Source organism: Diadema antillarum, unplaced genomic scaffold (assembly GCF_040938485.1).
Source record: "Diadema antillarum isolate AM-2024a unplaced genomic scaffold, OU_Dant_1.0 seq00001638_RagTag, whole genome shotgun sequence".
Classification (NCBI taxonomy): domain Eukaryota; kingdom Metazoa; phylum Echinodermata; class Echinoidea; order Diadematoida; family Diadematidae; genus Diadema; species Diadema antillarum.
The window spans coordinates 66,124-87,409 of NW_027272344.1; the positions used below are offsets into that span (position 1 = coordinate 66,124).

The window sequence follows — 21,286 nt, forward strand, 5'->3', positions numbered from 1 at the left end:
ACGGCAGTGTAGGTTTTTAAAGATCATAAATCTGTGGACTATTCAACTACTAGTATTCATTCTTGAAATACAATGGCTATAAGCTGTGAAATCTCCTCTGTTTGAGCTATGCAATTGTGTACTATCGTGTACTTTGTGAAAACTAATATCTGTACATATATGATGCATGTGATGACATTACGTTTGAAATATATATCAATCAAATCCTTAATACAATTGCCTATGTCTATCTATGTTTTGTGTGTATAGCTCGGAAATTGGGCAAGCTTAGAACACCACAATGTAATGTATTTTATTTACAGATCCAGTCAATGGACTCTGAAACAAAACAAAATTCCCTGTCCCTATTTCACATCCTTCCTCATGTGAAATGATGAAGTACACAAACACACATATAAATTTTATATATATATATATATATATATATATATATACATACACATATGCACATATTTATACTGTATATATACATATATATACATATACATGCGTACATCCACATACACACACAACATACCGGTATTTATCTTTTGCACACACACACACACACACACACCCCCCCCCCCCAAAAAAAAAAAAAAAAAACATTTTCAAGAAAGAGCACAAACTATGAGATAGTCTGACATGGACGAGTGATATACTTTGGGTTTGTTTTTTAATAAAATTTGTATGTACAGTATGATTTATCACATCTGAGATTTGGCAACAAGCAAGATATGATATAGTTCTTAGACATTCAAGCAAATAAGAATTTATTTAAAAAAAAATGCTCCTGTGAATTAATGCCTCACACACAAGTCTCAAATAAGTGTTAGACACTTTGGTGACACTTCACAAAAACATGGTTGTTTTTTTTCCAAAAAAAAAGATGAAATTCTGCATGTTTCTTTTTCAAGACTTCCATGACAATCCATTCAATGGGAATCAGACAAGTTATTGAACAAAATGAAATAAAAAATATAGAATTTTAGATTGCATTCACTGTAAGAAAAAAAAATGCAATTTCAACCTTTATAATACAATTTCTACTCTATGTATACACTACATGTACTGCAATATCGAATCACAGCCATGTATTGGACCATACACTAATCATGACTTCAAAATGGGCAGAAATGGAAAAAAAAAAAATGATGGAGCACGTCGATGACAGTTGTACTGTTTTGCCCGCAACACAGTGAGGTCAGCACAAACCTAATCTCAACGTGAACACGGTGCTGATGATAAGGAAATTGGATTTTGAACACATGGCTATCACAAATACTTATCTAAGACCAGTGTTGATCTCATAGCTTGGAAGGAGGTCAGAGTCTGTGTATTCAAGGGGCATCTGCTGACAGACAGGGGGTTGATCATATTTGTAGAATATAAACTTTATGGGTTATTTATCCCCCTCCCGGAAGCCAGTTCTTTTTTCTCCTTTCTTTGGCATAGAGAATAAAGATGTTCCGGCTATCTGATCTCTGTTGAAAATGTCACAAACAAAAAGTTTGCTTGTCTCGATAACCCTCTCAAGAACAAGGCGGCAATCGCCAAGAATATCACCAAGCATATCACAATTTGTGATAAGTGTTTTTCAATGCAAGTTACTTGTACAAGTTTGTCCTTTAGATTATGTACCTGTGGTGTGACTTTGGTAGTCAGAGCGCAAAACTGTGGAAAGTTATTGAGAGTAGACAGCAATACTATGTGTACAGTGCTTATCCAGTAAAGTTCATTGACTATTTGACCTTTGACCTTGTCAGACTTCATCCATATTCAAACTTGACCTGCAGCTTTAGGTTATGTAACTGTGGCGTGAGTTTGGTGGTCATAGCTCAAAGCTGTCGAAAGTTATAGAGAGTACACCATACATTAATTATTGACGATGACGACGATGGAAAAAGTGATGCCTACAAGTATGTCTCGCTTCCACTATCCACGAGAGACAAAAATAATTCTTTTGTACCTACATATTTCAGGACAGAGTTGGAAAGGAGGGAGGCTACTGTCACTGTTCTACTCTGACAAATTTTGGTTTGCAACACTTTCAATCACATATCACGTTTGCCACTCATGACATCATAGATTAAATACTAACAAGACGCATGTTTTATTTTCTTCCTAGCTAGACCCTGAATCACCTGTCCATGAGTATATAACTGTAGGAGTTCCTGTGAAATTGAATACTGTAAAAGTGGATATTTTCGAGCGAGTAATTTTTCTCATTCAGCCGAGGAAGACAACCTTACATGTAGTGCGTTTTTAATTCCATGGAATCAGGCATTGATTAAAGGAGACCTCCGGATGGTTTTCAAATTTTTACATTTGAACAACTATAAATTAGTTATAGTAAGGACAAAGTTTCAGAATTTGTGATAATTGGGATGAACAATAAGAATATTTTCAAAATTTAGAACAAATTGCAATGAACAAGGATGATGACATGGCAGAGTCACCAAAAGAATGTATGAGTTGGGGCTCAAGGAAGCACAACAAAAGAAGAAAGCAAGCATAGATTATACACAGGTGAACTTGCAAACAAGCGGTATTGCATTGGAATTACACTGCTACATTTCGGAAATATGTGAACCTCCTATGTCATCAACCTTGTTCAGTGTAATTTGCTTAAGGTTTTTCAAAGTATTGTTTCTCTTGTCAAGAACCACAATAAATTCCACAAATCTATACATGGAGTTATCGATTTATGTACTACATGTGAAATTATGAAAATCGTCTGGAATGTCCTTTAAAGGCATAATTTACCATTTGTAGATGAAACAAAAACCCAGCATTAGTGTTTTATAATAGTTCTAAAATGTGCGTTAGGGATAGAAACAACCACTGTGAAAATCTGAATCGCTAAAATAGATGTTAAGTATTGTTAAATATACAAAATGTGAACAATAGTTATAATAAAAATGCTTCCAGACTAAACCGTCTACAGTTACGGTTTATTGAGAAAAATACAGATATCTCCTTATATTTTAGGCTTTATCGCGAAAATTTTATATGATAGGATGTTTTGTGGTACAACAGACCTACACATATGCATTAAATGTCATATCTCGAATTTTTTTTAATCACTGTTTCCAAAGGTAAACAGGACCTTTAACATTGGAACATAAAGGCATGCAAAAATATTTGAGTGCTTCTATTTTCACACTAGCTTCTGGTTTTGAGCAAAAATTTCCACTTTTAGAGTAGCTGATTCTTAATAATTATTTATTATTCTTAATTTATGTGTCTTGCTTTTGATTTGACCACTACCACATATTTGCTGAAAAAAAAATCCACCCTATCAGAATTTTAAATTTTGTCAAGAAGGAACTATAATTGACATGAGGCAGTACAGTTTGATGCTCTTATGAGACACCTTGTTCAGTTACCAGGAATTGAGAATATTTGTACTTCTGAAAAAGGGAAAGCAACCCACCCCATTTAAGAATTGGGATAGGCCAAGAGATAAGAGGAGAGATGGAGTGGGGTGGTAGTGGCCACGTCATCATTACATCGTTTGCCACCATCATCTCAACTATACAACTCTTGTGTACATTTGTATCAGTTGTATCAATGGTATCGGTCTGAACACCCCCACGTCCACGGGTGTAACATTTTCTGGAGGCACTGCCCGGATGGTGTCGTCTGTCTTCATGTATCAATCGAAAGAGAGCTAGGACTTCACCATCCAGTGAAACGGACCAGGAGGCCCTGACCTAACCCAGTCTGACGCCGAATCATCACCCAGCCCAGCAGTCAGGAGGACCACCAACAACAAGGATGGAGTCCCTCATCCAGGACGTCACCCAACGCCTACAGGGGTGCAGTGAGGAGGAGCTCAGCGAAGTGCTGGTGGCCCTGCAGTTCAAGGAGGAGGAGGTGAGTAAGGCCAGGTCGAAGGGTAGATTAGGGGTATTGAGGCTGGTTAATAGGCACCTCTATAGTGATGAGTTGGAAGAATCAGCTGACCAAGGGGAGGCTGTCTGGAGGCAAGTGTCTGCTGCTCTTGGGACAAAGAGTACACCAAGGGAGGATATGCCCAAGAAATGAAGCCAGAGTCACCGAAGGTGGAGAACACAGCCATTCCATCCAGTGAGAACCAGTGGAGACGAGAATTCAAAGTATCAGGGCAGATCGGTGAGGTGGGCCAAAAAGACCGGCTCAGCTTTACCAGTCTTTATTCACCAGTTGCAGCGGGCTAAAGCAAAGGGCTACAAGGACGAGGAGATAATTGACACAGTCATTCGTTCCATGGTTCTGGGCCTCACCCTCTGCGCGTACCTCGAATCAAAGACAGATTTGGACCTACCAACCCTACGGCACCTCCTACGCTCCCATTACCAGGAGAAGGAGGTAACAGAACTGTACCGTGACCTCAGTAAGGCAGTACCACGACCAAAGGAGACGCCATACAATTTAATCCTTCGGCTACTAGCTCTGTGACAGAAGATCCTCTTCTCTTCTCAAGAGGCAGGATCAGCTTTCCAATACAACCACGACCTTGTAAAAGGAATGTTTCTGCATTCTGTCCATACGGGCATCTCCAGTGAGAGCATCAGACATGACCTCAAACCTCTCCTTAGTGATCGTCAAATCGGTGATAAAGTCTTACTGGAGAAAGTCAATGTCGCCGGGCATAATGAGATGGAAAGACAAGATAACCACAAAAGGGCCAAGCTCCAAACCCAATTGAACGCAGTACCTGAGAGTCGCCATGAAGAGCACGCTCCCCCGGCTCCAATGGATATGAAGCAGCTTCATAAGGAGATCAAAGCACTGATTAAGGCCAAGGTCACCGCCCCCTCAGGGGAGATGGTGTCGACCGAGGAAATCCAAGGCAAGGCCGTCAATGCTGTTTACTAGAGGAATGGGGTTGCCAGGAATGCAGGAAGAAAGGGGAAGGAAGTCGATGCCATCACTGTTTCAAATGTGGAAGACTTGGCCACATTGCAAAAGGATGCCTGGGAAATGCCAGACGGGCACCACTACGGGACGAGTCGTGACCCCACAAGAATCAACAGTAAGTCCCAGGAAGTTTGACCCAATGATTACCACCACGGAATTCCCACCAAGACCTCAGATAAAGATTGCAAAGCTGGTCGGGAAAAAATGTATGCTCCATTGCCATATGAAAGGAGTGACAGTGCAGGCTCTTTGGGATACAGAAGCCCAGGTATATATCATTTCACAAACATGGATCAAAGATTTCATTTCCAAGAGCAGAATCAAACTCGTTACAGACCTCTTGCATGACTTCAAGTCTCTGCAGCAAATGGGACACCTCTACCCTTCCACAGGTACATAGAACTCCCCGTCCAGATAGGAGAAAAAAGAGGTGGGGAAATCATCGTCCCATTTCTTGTTGTTCGAATAGTTTGTTGCTCTTTTGAGACACCTTGTTCAGTTACCAGGAATTGAGAATATTTGTACCTTTGAAAAAGGGAAAGCAACCCACCCCATTTAAGAAATGGGGTAGGCCAATCAAGAGATAAGAGGAGAGATGGAGTGGGGTGGTAGTGGCCATGTTATCATTACACCATTTGCCACCATCATCTCAACTATACAACTCTTGTGTTTCTCCTCATCATTTGTATCAGTTGTACGAATGGTATCGGTCTGAACACCCGCACGTCCACGGGTGTAACAACTATACACAACTTAGTGGTTGTTTGGATGCTGCATCACAGCGTCTCATCTTCACTGCATTTAAATTCTGAATCTCACGCTTTTAGTCCATCGGACAATCAAATTACAAGGAGTGGGAAGGGCAGGTATAATGAAGACTGGTTCGCATAAAAAGTATGTGAACACTGAAATGTTCACAGGCAGTTCTGCATCAAAACATTTCCTGATGTTGCTTTGTTCATTCTGTCTTTTGCACACGATAAAGTTAGGCTGCCATACAGTTGTTCTGTATCTAGTTAAGACCACAGTGAACGTTAGCATACAGGAAATGAAAAGTAAACTTACAGTGTCATGTTTTGCATGGACTCTCAGCAAATGGTGAGAGAGTGCAGTGTACATTCAACACACTTCTAAGACAGCCCAGTGAAAGGATGATGGAGTCAGTGAAATGACCCTGCCATCCACTTCAAATGTCTTCATACTTTATTTACCTGTGCTTCTATTAAGTCTTGGAACAGTGAAACTTATTCTTTTCACACACATAACATGAGAAACCAGTTGACACCATAGAAGGGGATCTTTACACTTGGGAGTAAAAGAATACCCTGCTCACCTGCTCACAGAGAAGATTAAAAAAAAAACACACAAATTGCACCATCCAAGGTCCTTGTGAGGCCGTGCTGCTCACAATTAAGAGTTGACTATGTATCCTTGGAATCAACCTGTTCTTGTTCACTCTCTGAGACAGTGCCCTCATTGTCCTGTTTTCTCTCTTCATCACAGTCTGAGTCACTCTGTTGGACATCACTAGGAACCCGTTGTTCATTCCTCTCAGTGTTCCTCTCGCTGTGTGTCGTTAATGATTCACTCTCCTCCTCGTTTGTGCCGTTGGCTGGGATGAATTCTGTCACTTTCCTGTTCGGCAGGACTTGGTTGAAGGCATCCGCCCAGTTTCCAACTTGGACGTAGGCCAGAATGATTTCGTAGACTGGAGGATCAAGGAGCAACAAATGTGATGATGGGGGGGGGGGGGGAGATGTTTTAGCCATATCAAATGATGATAAAATTCTCTAGTTATAGTTATGGTTCAATGTTCGTTTTATAGGTTTTTTTTTTTTTAAGCACTATTGTGTTTTTATGACTGGACAGTAAGCCTAGTTTGCAATTTCTAAATGACACAAGAGTATCAGTGACCTACATCTAAAAATGTCTTAGGTGCAAACACGGAATTCCTGAAAAAAAAAAATCTAAAATTCAATAGGATGACACATTCCACAAAATTTACCGGTACTCAAAATGGGAAGCTACTACAGGCAACTGTCAGTTTTTAACAATGAACAAGTCCACTGCAAATGGGAAACACTGTGCATAATGTTATCAAACACACACACACACACACACACACAAATTTGTTTTTACCACTCAATTCAATTATGCTTGACTGAATATTCTTGCAGGATTGACCTCTTGTCTGTAGAGCATTGTAATTACAAATCTTTCAGTACACAGCCCGTCAGGTTTCATGCCAAATACGCTAACAACTGTTCATATTGACAAGAGGGCAATCTAGGGTGAAGTATCAGAGGCTTACCATGGTTGACTGCCAGCACCTTTCTTGATTTGAGCTTGACGTAATCACCAATTGGGAGCTGGGCATGGTTCCAGCCCCTCTCTCGGACCTTCTCGAAGCACACGCCCTGCCAGCCAGAAATGAAAAGATACAACATCACTCTGTCTGGTGTCACCTTTGTAATCACATGGTTCACCCTTCAGTAATGGCAATACACATTCAATTCAATTCAATTCAATTCAATTCAATTCAATTCAACTCAATTCAATTCAATTCAATTCAATTCAATTCAATCAATTCAATTTATTTCATATCTCAAATGCACAAACATAGGCATATAATATGTACAAACAGATCGTATCACGGAAATATACATAGAACACAAAACAATCTCAAAACACAAATAGTACAAGGTTTGTTCAAAGTAGAAAAATTGTAAAACTGTTCAAAAATGCAGTAGATGTGAGGGAATGACAAAGACAAGTGGCTAATCAAAGGTCAAACCCTTGGTGGACTGCATCTTACAAGTTTGCATTTTTTAAAAATACATCGTAAATCTCATCACTGATATAAATTCCAAATGAAGAAGAGACTGGCAAAGATCGGGAACAGTTAAATTACACTGACTACGTCAAAGGTATCTTGATATCACACTTTCCACTTTTGATAAAAAATCATCAACAAGCAGGATGAAACCTGTCATCATGCATATATGAGGGATTGTGTTGTTGTTGTTGTCTTCCCCTTTTTGTCTAAATATCAAACAAGCATCATGGATGGACTGCCATGATGGTAGCAGTAATATAGCAGTAATGGTTTATTCAAAATTCGTTTGCAGCAAGATGGCTGAACTGCAGAATTTTGTACATTTCAAGTGGGCAATAACAAAAATAATTACAAAATCATACTTCAACTGAAATACAAAATCTCAAAATAATTGTACGACTAAAAATTGGATAACAACAATGGAAAAAAAAATAAATCAATTACACTTGTACATATACGTTGATACAATTACTTACTACACAGGCAAGTTATGGTATATTCATAATCATATACATACACACACACACACACACACACACACAGAATTGTGCATGAAAATATGTGCAATTCATTACATTTCCCCAGTGAAACTGTCAAATTATGTTCATGCTCACCAGAAGAGAAAAAGAGTGATGGAAGTTGTTCATACCTTGTGATGGTTATGATCAACGAGACCACCGATGATGTAAACCTTGTCGGGGTGGAGCTGCTGCAGGACGTTCGGCGACTCGGCAGCCAGGTAGACGATGCTATCCGCCCCGAACGCTCCCTCTGGACCGTCAGACTTCAGGTGGACCTGGGCAAACCAAACCCATAGTAACAAACAATAAATAATTCAGCAAAAGATCAAAAGAGAAAAATGTCACTCGGTTCTGCTTTGAGAACTACATAGAAACTTCATACATTTTTTGCCAGTGTTTTTTTTTTTCTGCAGCAGACCATTTCTGTTTACAGTTAATTGTTAGTAATTGCAATAGTGTTTAGTAACTTTACTCCAAAGCACAATGTACAGTTCTGTATATTACATCAGTCAGCCCATACAAAACATTATCCTGACTGAGATAATCCTGCATTCATACTAAACACAGGCATGATGCATACTGTATACCCGAATATTTCACAGTTATATTTTGTGACTTAGGACAAGTAAAACAATCACAAAAGTACTGTAAAAGTGGAAAATTTCAGTGTTGAAATTGTCGCGCATTTTGCGCAACCAGAAATTAGTGCGATAATATAGGTATGCGAATATTTTTGCTTGCCATATGTTCCAGTAGTTGATGTCTTGATTCCACGAAATTAAAAACACATGAAACTCTTCTTAACCGGCCGAGCACGAAAAGTTAGTCGCGCGAAAATATCCACTTTTACGGTAATTGAATTTGCAATTGAGAATCACAGTGATGATTGACAATTGATAATTTTCCCTTTTTGGGAGCAAAGTTGGTGATTTTTCACTTTGAAGAAGGTATACAGTGCATATGTTATACAGGAGACAAAATTTCAAACTCGCTAATTTGGCAAGCATCCACGAACTTGCGAAATTCACCCCCAAAAAATAAAAATGCTGCAAGAGATATACCACGTATAATGGTATTAGCTGCACTACAGTTGTACATTGTGATGTCACTTCTCTGCTACAGTATGCTCATCACTCACATCCCAGTTTTTGTAGCCCTGGACCAAAGTGCTCATGTAGTCTCTGGTCTTGTTATTCAAGCTGGATAGGTAGAACTGAAGTGGCTTGGCAGATTTTCTGTTCTCAGCATAGCATCGCTGAATCTGTTTGATGAGTTTCTTGATATCCTGAAAGGCAGTGAAGGGGTAGGGAAGAATACGAAGAGAGTATAAGGGGAAAGACAGCGAGAACAAGACTCAATGGTGATGTGATACCACACACAAAGCTTCACATCATTTTGATTTGTATGATAGCATTATGTCAGCATGACAAAAAATGAATCTGGATGTTATTTCTATCCATAAACCCACTCAGCATTTTCACATCATATAATTACAGTAGCTTGATGCTTTCAATGTGCTACAGATAACGAAATGCACACATTCTTCACACCAAATGTTCAATGATTGTATGTACGTGTGTGTGTGTGTGTGTGTGTGTGTGTATGTATGCAATGATGGATGATGCATGTGTGCATTATGAATGTCACACAGCTTGATGATAATGCCCATCATTGTCTAGACTGATCTTCTCGAATCAGTGTCCCTTTGTGCAACATGGTGCATGAGGGTGTGTATTGGGTGGGGGGGGGGGGGGGGTCTGGTGGAAGGCTAGGAGAAAAGGAAGCTGCCATGAATAAGCCAGTTCGTAATTAACTCATGTACACATTAGTACAAATGACCTTTCTTTTTTCTCAATTGGTTAGGCACTTCACTCGTTTTCAAGGCGGCGTAATGCATAAGCTTGCCTGACGTAACAATTTATGGAGTTCATGTTCAAACAAAGAACGAAATTGCGTTTAGATCAGGTGATCAGAATACTCCATCAGTTGACAATTTAGCAGGCATCCATTTAATTGTTTTGTATTGAATGCAATAACAGCCTATTTCCTTCTATTTGACGAAATACCATTCTTGCTGTCAGGTGGATGTGCTAGCAAGCACCATTTAGATAAGGATCACATGAATAATCATTGCATCACAGATACTTATCTCAGTAAATTTACAAACCGAAATGGCTGTTGGTACAAATGACCTTTTTCTGCTCATGCGCAAAGTGGAATTACGAACTGGTCTATTGTTCATTATCAAAGTCACCAAGTTTTGTCTTACTGACTCGGACATCAGGTCATCATAGGCACAGTCAATGGCAACCCTGATGTCGCTGGCTTCTGGGTCACTCATCTTCTTCTTCTTGATCCCAGTATATTCCAGTCCCTCTTTCTGCCGCTCCTCCATCAGCTTTCTTTTCTTTGCCTTGATCTTTTCCCTTTCCTTTTTTCCTTGCAAAGAGAGAAAGAGCGACAGAGTGAGTAAGAGAGTGATGGCTTTTCAAAGAGTGGTTTAGACTTTGATGAAAAGTGAAGCCATAATGAGAAGCAGTAATTTGCATGTTACATTTTAATTCTGGACTTTTTAAAATGTTACCTCTAGTAGGGTTCGACACTACTTTCAGTACCTTTTTTCTCTGGCGAACAGTTTGGGCCACTAAGATCCTTCAATTTGCAATTTTGGTGGACAGAGATAGAAGGAAATGTAACAATCCATGTTTAATCTTAGTTGCCAGATTGGGCCACCAGAATGGACATTTGGTGGCCCACCATCAATTTTTAGTGGCCCCAGGCCATGGGTCACTGCTAATGTCAAGCCCTACTTATAGGAACAAATGGGGGCTGTGCAAAGTCTCTCAGGATTTCAGAATCTCACTGGGAATACTACAATTTAAAAATGTAACAATATGGCATCATGGGCATATACAAGATACTACAACCTTTTTTGGCCTGCAAAGCAAATCATCATCACTTGCTTCTAGATTCTCCACACACTCTATTTTAAGCTAAATTCTCATGGACTATGTGTACAGAAAATAGGGAAAAGGAAAACAGAAAGAGAGCAAAGTTCTTTTCCAGTGATTCTAATCAGAATCATTGAGAGATTATTGGTCATGGTATTTTGAAAGGATGTAATTGCACAATACACATTGCATGTAATACAACAGAAATTATTACTCTAAGCCTGAGAATACATCTTAGTTCTGCAAACAGGTTGTCCACAAAATACACAATGTCTCATACATGTGCAAACATAGTTGAAGTATGGTTGTCCTCTGAACTTGATAATATGGTTCATTGGTAAGCTAGTTATCCAACAATCTTTATTTATCCCATAAATTGATATTTACAACTCTAAGCTTTTCTTGTTATCACTGTAAGTGGGAAAATCATAATACATGTACCTCCTCTCCTTCTTTGTTTCTGCCCATCGTTGGAGTCGAAGCTGTTTCTTGAGCTGGTTCTTGGACAGATGCACAACACTGTCAGTCACCTCATCTTGGTCCTGTTTTTCAATCACATCATTCTCTTGGTTTGCATCATCCATAGCAGCAATATATTCCTTGCAGATTTAACCTGATCTGAAATCATAGACAACAGGGAACAGTTTCGTTTGTTTCCTAATGAAATAATTGATCTGTTCCATTGGAAGCTTTCACCAATTTGGTTACAATGTACCCTTCAAAATTCGAGAGACATAGTTTTTTATAAAATAGAACTTCGCTGATGTTTGGGGAATCACTAGCTGCTGCTGGCACAGCTGTCATTAGTCACTATCATTTCATAAATTTCCTTGGGTTTCACATGTACACCGTACATTCCAAATAGGTCTTAACACACCATTCTAGCATTCCTACTACTTACTTGTCTGTAGACAATAGTAGAAAAGAACCGATTAGTACTAGAATATGTGCCTATATGTATTTATCATTGTTAATTCAAATATTTGATCATATTTTTGTTTAACAAAGGCAGCTACCGGCAACGGCAATTACGTCCATGTCCATATTCGCCCATGAAGGCAGTGTGGTCTGCCAGCTCAGCAGTTGCCACTATTTGTACTATAAGCCAATACCAATGAAACTCTTTTTCAATATGACAGCAGAATTGCACAAAACAAACTTGCAAAATCAACATGTGCATTTAAATTTACATAGGAGTCTAGCTGTAGACTCTAATTGCACCCTAACATCTCGGTCCCAGAAATGCTTGTTTGAAACTTTGCACCCCCTTCATTGAGTCAACCCTTGAATTACAACACTATTCAGACCAACAAAGATTGTTATTCGATCATCATTCACTTTATCCAAGGACAATTCCAATTTGGAACACACTGCCAGCTGAAATAAAATCTACAACCAATATTGATACCTTTAAATCTCGCTTGTCCAAAATGAGATTTTAAAGTGCTGCAACTGTATGCATGAGGGACTGCACGTTTATAGCCCAGCAGCGGCGGTTGGTGCAGTACTGTCGAGACAAAGCAAGACAAGACAAGACAAGTCACACCCTCCCCTAACCAGTGCTAACCGCAGCAGCGACCCCAATACGTAGTGTTACAGCGCCCCGCCGCCGCGCCGGGCGGGGTAAGAGTTCTGTGGGTTAACCCTCCCCTACGGCCTAGACAACCTAGATCTAGGACTCTAGGTTAGGTATCATCATGTGCAGCTGATGTTCAACAACAATGAGTCGTTGCCAAGACTAAGACTGTAGTAAGAGATGTCTTCTTAATTGCGATGCCGTTCATACCTCAGAATGCCAGAACAGATACTCCTCTTTGGCTACGCTGAACACAAGATGTATTTAAGCCATCACTGGTGAGAGTGGTGCACGGTGGTTGTTGAAACCAAAATTAAAGTTTACTGCAAACGCCGTTATAAAGGTGTGGGACCAAAAGGATACACTACGCATGCCACAGACGTCAGACTGAGCACAAAAGGGTTACGTTCATTATGTTTATAGAAACCCGTACTGTTTTTAGAGCCAAAAACGGTTCAAATATTGAAGGACGGGTGGGTTTGGTTTCTAATAGGAAAAGTATAGGACCTTACCTGACCAACTTGATGATAATTTATCGTAAGTTGCAGATTCAATATATCTTTCATACTATCCAGCCAGCTGATTGTGTGTTGAACTGTTGATACATCGACCGGCCGGAGAGGGCGCAAAAACTACTGTAGCAGAGCGGGTTAATATTCAAGTCACGCGCACGTCAATCGAGGACCGCGAGATCAATGTCAATTGATGATGAAGACTCGGTGGATGGGGGGCTCGCCCCCCCCCCCCCTTTTTTTTTTTTGCACCATACAGAGGAGTACATAAGGTGTCACCATTTAGGGCCCCCTCCCCCCCCCCCCCACTTTTTGCTAGTCTGTCAGCTGAAGAAACCCGGAAGTGGAATGAGAAAGATGAGCTGATTTTTTTTTTTTTTTTTTTTTTTTGGGGGGGGGGGGGGGGGCTTGTATCAGCTGAAGAAACCTGGAAGTGGCACAAGAAGTTGCGCTGAAGGCCTTTTTTTTTTTGCTTGTCAGCTCATGAAACCCGGAAGTGCCCCCCCCCCCCCCCCACACACACACACACACACTTTTCAAAACGCCCCGCCGGCCCTGATGACTGCAGGCTAGGCGAGTTCGTGGGTACTATAATTGTTATTCTTACATTATTCATTATAAAATGGGTTCAAGAATGTAGCCAATAGGAAGCGCTGAAATGAGACACACCTCCTTCCTTTACTTCAGTACAACTGCACTGCCTGTAATCCTATGGTAGATTGCCGATCGTCTGTGCGCGCGGCGGCTCCTTTGATGAATTGCATGCATACGCGTACGCGCTGTCAATCCTGTAAACAACTTCTAGTTCGGGCTGCCTTCCCTTGTGCATAACATATGTGGCGTACGTACGTACGTATACTGTACTATACGTACACTTTGTACAGTACAGTAGACCAAGCGTTATGGGACCGGACGCGTACATGGAGTCACTTTGAAGAGCAAATCCAACGATTTAGCAGGTTAATTCTCACGCCGTTTTCAGAGTATGTTGTCTAGTAGGCCTATATGAGGAGTCTATATCAAGTCTTTAAGGTAAAGGGTGCATATTCTATGCAAAATAAGTAAGTTTTCATGCGGGTGTCCGGAAACCCAACCCCCCATTTAACCCCGGGACGCTCCGTATACAGTTACACACTGTGGGAGCGTCCTGAGTCAATAGAGTGCTATATCGGTAAGCTTGAAAAACATACACAGTCTGTCACAGATTTTCGCACCTCCGTAAGTTTCGAATATCACGAGGAAAAAACGTACTTTTATAGTATACATAAGATTCTTATCTAATTAATACCCTTCGTTCACCTTGTTCTTGTTCACACTGGTCCAATGATCTTGAAAAAACGTTTTTTTCACGGCCATATACGGGTCCGTAGTCCTAGCTCCCCATCCCATTCACCATTTTCGAAATCAGTATGCAGTACACTGCGCACGTAAATATTCATGTGCTGGCGGAGTCGCAATGCGTTTAGCCTTCTGACAAGGCCTGCGCGCGCGCACCCACCCAGAAAGCAACGCAATATACAGCGAGAGGGTTTGCCAACAGTATGATAAGGCCTTGCCACAAAGCTACACGACTTGACGGCCAGCGCATGCGCACAAATCTCAAATCCATTGACTGTATAAGATGTAGTTCTCCCGAGTTCCTCTCGACCGAGTCGCATTTAACTCATCAAACCGAGCAGAAAGGGACTATTGCCAGAACCAAAAGTTGAACGCAGTCAGTCTTCAACATTACATCTTCACCTGTAAGTCTTCATATTGCAGAATTTTTGCGATTTCATATTGATTTTTAGGCGCTATACTTCGCCTGTCATGATCATGTCTGCTACAATGCGCAGCCCCAACACTGCGTGTTGGGGCTGGTCGCAGTTACCCCCCATTATACTTATACTGTATGTGCGGGACTTCCGCAAGTGCGACGTGCGTAAAAGTTAGGGACGAACATCTTCGGACGTCTTGACCCACAAAGGTACGTGAAAAACGCTGAAAAATGATGTTAGTTTTCGAATTTTCGACCCATTTTATAAAACAAATGATGCACAGGATTATTTCGTGGCGTTAGTGTAGGCGTAGCTCACTCTCGGGTATTTACAATGTAGTGCAACATGCACTCGGCTTCGCCTCGTGCATGTTTCACAATTGTAAATACCCTCGAGTGCACTACGCCTACACTAACGCACTCTATCCTGTACATCATTTGTATAATAATGCATTGTAAAACTTTGTGTTTCCTTTGTCTCTTTATTACGGTCTCTGAGTTTTGTTTCGTTCTGTTTTTTGGTGTATCAAGTTTGATAAGTTGTCTTTGCTTTGTTGCTTTATTGGTAGGCCTATATTGGTTATTTGAAGAGAAGTTACAGGGATAGTACAGTATTGGTGGAGATGAGAATTGGGCTTTTAAGTTTTTGCAAGATACCAAGATACACTTATGAAATAGTACAGAGCATACCATTTTAAGAGGAATTCAAAGTTTATTTGATGAAAATCGGGTTTGGAATGACTGAAACATCCAAAAACAAAGTAAAACAAAGCGATCGTAATAAAGTGTGGGTCCCACACTTTATTAGAATTGCTCTGTTTTGGATATCTCAGCCATTTCAAAACCAATTTTCATCAAATAAACGTTGAATTCCTCATGGAATCACATGCTCTTTCATATTTCACAAGAGGTTTCTCATTATCTCACCAAAATGTTAGAAAACTGAAATTAGGTCTCAACCAAAACTATACGATCCCTTTAAGCTGAAATAAGACTTCTTTTTTTTGTAATGCAACGCAGTAGAGTACTATGTATAGCAGCTGCGCTATGAAACAAGTTAGAGTTTGTAAGAGCGCTATACAAATGGAATTATTGTAATTGTATTGTTATTGTAAATTGTGAGCAAAACAAGATTAATGAACTGACTAATCAAAGTTGTCATGCTCCCGTGTTTTTTTCTCTAGGCATTATTGACAATCACTTCTGTGAAAGAGATGGAATGCCGACACTCGCATCATAAGGAAATGGGGTCGTTTATGTGGGGTCATGCCACGAGAGCAACACCTACGAGTTAGACGGCCCACAAGTTATATGGCCCACGAGTTCGACATTTGAGATCCAGGAGTCATGCAGCACACAATCGAGTCATACAGCCGATGAGCTCGACACCAAACAGGAAAATAAGGCCCATGAGTCCGACAGTACACAACTCAGGCCCATGAGTCCGACAGTACACAACTCAGGCCAATGAGTCCGACAGTAGACAAACAAGGCCCACGAGTCCGACACTGGGTAAAAAGGTCCATGAGTTCGACACTATAGGCAAACAAGACCCACGAGATTGATACTGAGCAAAAAGGCCCACGAGTTCGACACGAGTTACGAGTTACATCACGGGGCTTGTGTAGGTCTGTGGGCCTTTTTAGCTTAGTGTTGAACTCGTAGGCCTTGAATTGTTTGCCTAGCGTCGGACTCATGGGCCTTGTTTGCCTGGTTTCGAGCTCATGGGCTGTTATGACTCGTGGGTGTCGAACTCGTGACGTTCACCCCATTTATGTACCCATGGGGGGCTGCAAGTTGTAGGCGAGTAACCTAAATATGACAAAGCCCATTAGACAGTGCATCTTTTACAATCCTTTTAGGCGTGTGCTCAGTGAGTAAACTGTATCAGATTAGAGTATGATTGCTGTGAGCAAAGTAGATTATTGTGTGCGTATTGAGAAAATATTTTGAAAATAGAAAAAAAAATCACTGTAATCATTGCCGTTAAATCATTACCATTATTACTGTTTTGGTATATCACTATTTGATCAGAAATATTTGTAGGTTTTCCGGCTCAATAGATTTGAAATCATTCAAGTTTTTAAGGAGTACGTAATGAAAGTTTATGATAATTATTATTTAATGCGGTCGAATTTCCGTTTGGGTAAGGCATGAACATTTCATTTCTAAATTCCGGCCCGCTACTTAAGTTTTTGTGTTTTTAAATTTTACACAAGAGTGCATTTAGGAGCGTCACACGTCGTGTAATGAATTTCACTGAATAGTACCTTTCCATTAAAATCTAGAATCACCCCAAATTCATATTGATCAGCTCCAAGTTTATGTATTATCAGTTTATCACACACAACGAAAGAACGTTACATCGCATCAATGGCGGAGAGACAAAGATCATCAAGAACCCGGATGATCTGTTTGATCTGGGTTTTTGATGATGTTTCCTATAGTGACTTCAAACTTCACTTTATAGTATAGCCTGTGACCTTGTTAATCCCAATTTAAAATAAACTCCAACCCAATAAGTAATGATGGCAAATGAAGTCAATACTTTGGAAGTTCATGAATACAAATTATGTCCCAGTGATTTTGATAATAAAATAAATAAAATGAATGAGAACTCTCTTGGTATCACTCATGTCAATGTTAGGTCTTTCAATAAAAATATAAGTGGACCGCAATTATTGTATGATCACAGCCTTAAATTCAAATTTGATATCATTGCACTTTCTGAAGTTTGGAACGTTAGTACATGTAATGTTAACACATTGCCATTACAGGATTATGTTTTGGAGGTCAATTGCCGCCAGGGAAAGGAGAGGGGTGGAGGAGTAGGAGCTTATATTCATAAGATGCTGAACAATGTTACACTCAAGTATTATGTTGAACACACGGAAAGTCTTTGGTTGAAGATACATCAGAATTGTTTTGATAAAACTGTGATAGGAATAATTTATAGAAAACCAAATACTGATGTTGAACAATTTCGAAATAGCTTGCTTAATGTTTTAGGGGAGCTTAATGTTGGGAAAACAGGCATTGTACTTCTTGGTGATCTCAATATATATATATATCTCAAACGAATAATCAAAAGGTATATGATTATCTGAGTATGGTAGAGAGTACAGGAGTGCAACAGATTATCTCGTTACCCACAAGGGTGACAGATTCTACGTCGTCTGTTATTGATCATATTTATACTAATGTGTATAGTCATACAATTCATTCAGGTGTCATTGAGACAGATGTGTCAGATCATTTTCCAATTTTTGTCATTTTTGAAAACGGGAATAAAAATACGAATGCTTTTGTGCGGAGATTTGCCCGATCCTACAAGTCTTTTAATGCCCAGTCATTTCACGAGGATCTAGGGAAAATTGAATGGGCACATGTATCTAGATACGAAAATGTAAACACAGCTTATAAAGTTTTTCATGATATGTTTGAGAAAATATGTGATAAGCATGCACTTACAATAGAATATGATGTATCCCAGAAAAAGAACAGCCCAAAGAAACCTTGGATATCATCAGCGATTCTTAAATCCATCAAGAAGAAGCACAACTTGTACAAAAACTACAGGTCATCAAATTTTAGTGACGAATACGGAAAAAAGGATAAAAGGTATCGAAACACTTTGGTAACAGTTATTAAAAATGTAAAGAGATTGTATTATTGCAATTCTTTTAATCGTAATAAAAGTAACATGGCAAAGACCTGGGATACCATTAATGAGTTAATTTGTAGAAAGGGTAAGAATAAGCATTTGGATAGAAGATTTATCTATTAATCAAGGTGGAATTGATAAAGTTGCATCTTCTGACAATGAAATAGCCCAAGAACTCAATAACTACTTTGTCACTGTTGGGTCAAATTTGGCAGAACGAATACCAAATGGGCCTCCTAGTAGTTGTTTTCAAGATTGTTTGGGTGCCAGAAATACAAAGTCTTTGGCTTGGAAACCTATAAAAGAAGAAGAAATTATGGATATTGTATATGCTCTTGATGCTACAAAGTCTCATGGTTACAATAATTTGTCGATAAGATTGATCAAGGACGCAGCACCATATATTGTTTCCCCATTGACTTATATCTTTAATTTGTCATTGGAAATGGGCCAATTTCCAGAAGCCCTTAAGATTGCCAAAGTGACGCCTTTGTTCAAGAAAGGTTCGAAAGATGACCCTGATAATTACAGACCTATTTCAGTTCTGCCAGTAATTGCAAAAATTTTCGAGAAATTAGTCAATGGTCGTCTAATGGACTTTTTGGAGTCCACTAAAGTTTTGTACAGACACCAGTATGGATTTCGTAAGAAATACAGTACAAAATTATCATTAATCAATAATGATAATAACAGCCCATGAGCTCGGGGCCGTGGTTAATACATTAATACACTCAAATGACAAAGGTGTAATAACCCTTGGTATATTTATAGATTTCAGAAAGGCGTTTGACACAATCAATCATCGCATCCTTTCAGCGAAATTAGAATATTATGGCATAAGAGGCATTGTGTTGCAGTGGTTCCAAAATTACCTCTCAAACCGATCGCAGGTCTTGTGCTACAAGAATGAAATATCCAGTAGTAGAAAGATTACATGTGGAGTACCACAAGGATCAGTGCTGGGACCCACACTGTTCCTATTATACATCAATGATTTACCTAGCTCATCTAATTATTTTCAGTGCAGACTATTCGCTGACGATTCAAACATTTTTCATACATTTCCCAAAGGTACAAAAGAAATTGATATGAATGACGTAAATGGAAAATTGAACGAGGTACAGAAATGGTGTATTGTGAGTAAATTAACTATTAACCTGAAGAAAACAAATTATATGATTATTAAAGGACCAAGACAACCAATTGCAATTAAAGGTGTGTTAACAGTCTCTGAAACGGTTATAGAAAGAGTACATGTAGCATCTTTTGTAGGAATCCAAATTGATGAGTACTTGATGTGGAAGGATCAGATTCAATGTATCAACAAATGCATTAGGCGCAAAATTGGCGCTAAGATACTTTGTTCCAAGGCATGTTCTTATGCTTTTATATAAATTCTTTATACAATCTCATATTCTTTATGGAATTGAAGTATGGGGAAGTGCCTACAGAAGCCACTTAAATTGTATATTTTTAGCACAAACAATGGCCGTGAGAGCAATTACATTTTCCCCCTTAAGAACAAGTTCTAGGTCATTATTCACCAGTCTAGGAGTGTTAGATGTTTTTGACCTGAATAAGCTTGCAGTGTCAACCTTTGTATATGATCTACACAAGGGACATTTACCACATTCTGTAACGCAATATTATGAGCCAATGAATCATGCATACAGGACTAGAGGCAAAGATCATTCCATGCTTAGACTCCCGAAATGTAAAACGACACATGGTACATTTTCTATATCTTTTGTCGGGTCAAAGTTTTGGAATAGTCTGCCAAAAAATATTCAAGAGGAAAGAACAAGATCTTCATTTCGAAGAAACCTAAAAAATCACTTGTTAGATACAGTTTAGTGATGAAAAGAATATTCAGTGTTTAGTTTAATGTACTTTTATAGTACAGTTACTTTAAAAGAGTAGACCTTGCAATAAGCAGCTTAATATACATGTAGCTACATTGGGAGAACCATTCTCGACTAGCACTTTTGCTAACTTTTGGTTCCCCCTTTAACAACAATATCTTCTGTTTTTCTATTTTTTTCAGAACCTTTGTCTATGCATATATGTCTACATTACATACTTATTCATTCTCTTAGCCTTTTCAGTGATAAATGTATCACAACGAAACTAAATCTATTATACCACATGTATTCTTATGTAAGATAGATATAAGTACATGTGTGTATGTAAAATATATGCTTGCATAGCTGTAAGAACCTCGTACAAAATCATTGTATTCTCATACAAAATTTCCACGTTATTGTATCTTACCCTATGGAATTTCATGTTATCATGTTATCATATTCACATGTATGTAGTTAATAAAACTCAACTCAACTCAACTCAACTCAACTCAACTCAATATTATTATCGTGGTAGGCCTACACAATCTATCAACTTCACAATCTGACACATGCCCCACAAGCAATCAATACAGCATGTATACTTAAAAAAGAACTACATTTCGAACCATTGCCCTTCATTGTGCCGAACTATAATTTTAGTGTGCACAAAATTCGCATTATTATGTGGTAATTATTGTAATTATTTCAACAAGGCGAATTTGCACAGCTGAACGACCCCTGT

At 39.2% G+C, this 21,286-nt stretch overlaps 1 protein-coding gene across 1 annotated transcript; it reads right to left on the reverse strand.

The window, feature by feature from the left end:
* Positions 1–2,731: 2,731 nt before the first annotated feature.
* LOC139711304 (tRNA methyltransferase 10 homolog A-like) lies at positions 2,732–11,786 on the reverse strand. Its single transcript, XM_071623208.1, has 6 exons — positions 11,634–11,786; positions 10,511–10,672; positions 9,380–9,526; positions 8,370–8,516; positions 7,196–7,301; positions 2,732–6,592 (listed from the first exon to the last, which is right to left on the reverse strand). Exons 1-6 carry the CDS (start codon positions 11,658–11,660, stop codon positions 6,306–6,308), a joined length of 876 nt encoding a protein of 291 aa, XP_071479309.1. The 5' UTR covers positions 11,661–11,786; the 3' UTR covers positions 2,732–6,305.
* Positions 11,787–21,286: the final 9,500 nt, after the last annotated feature.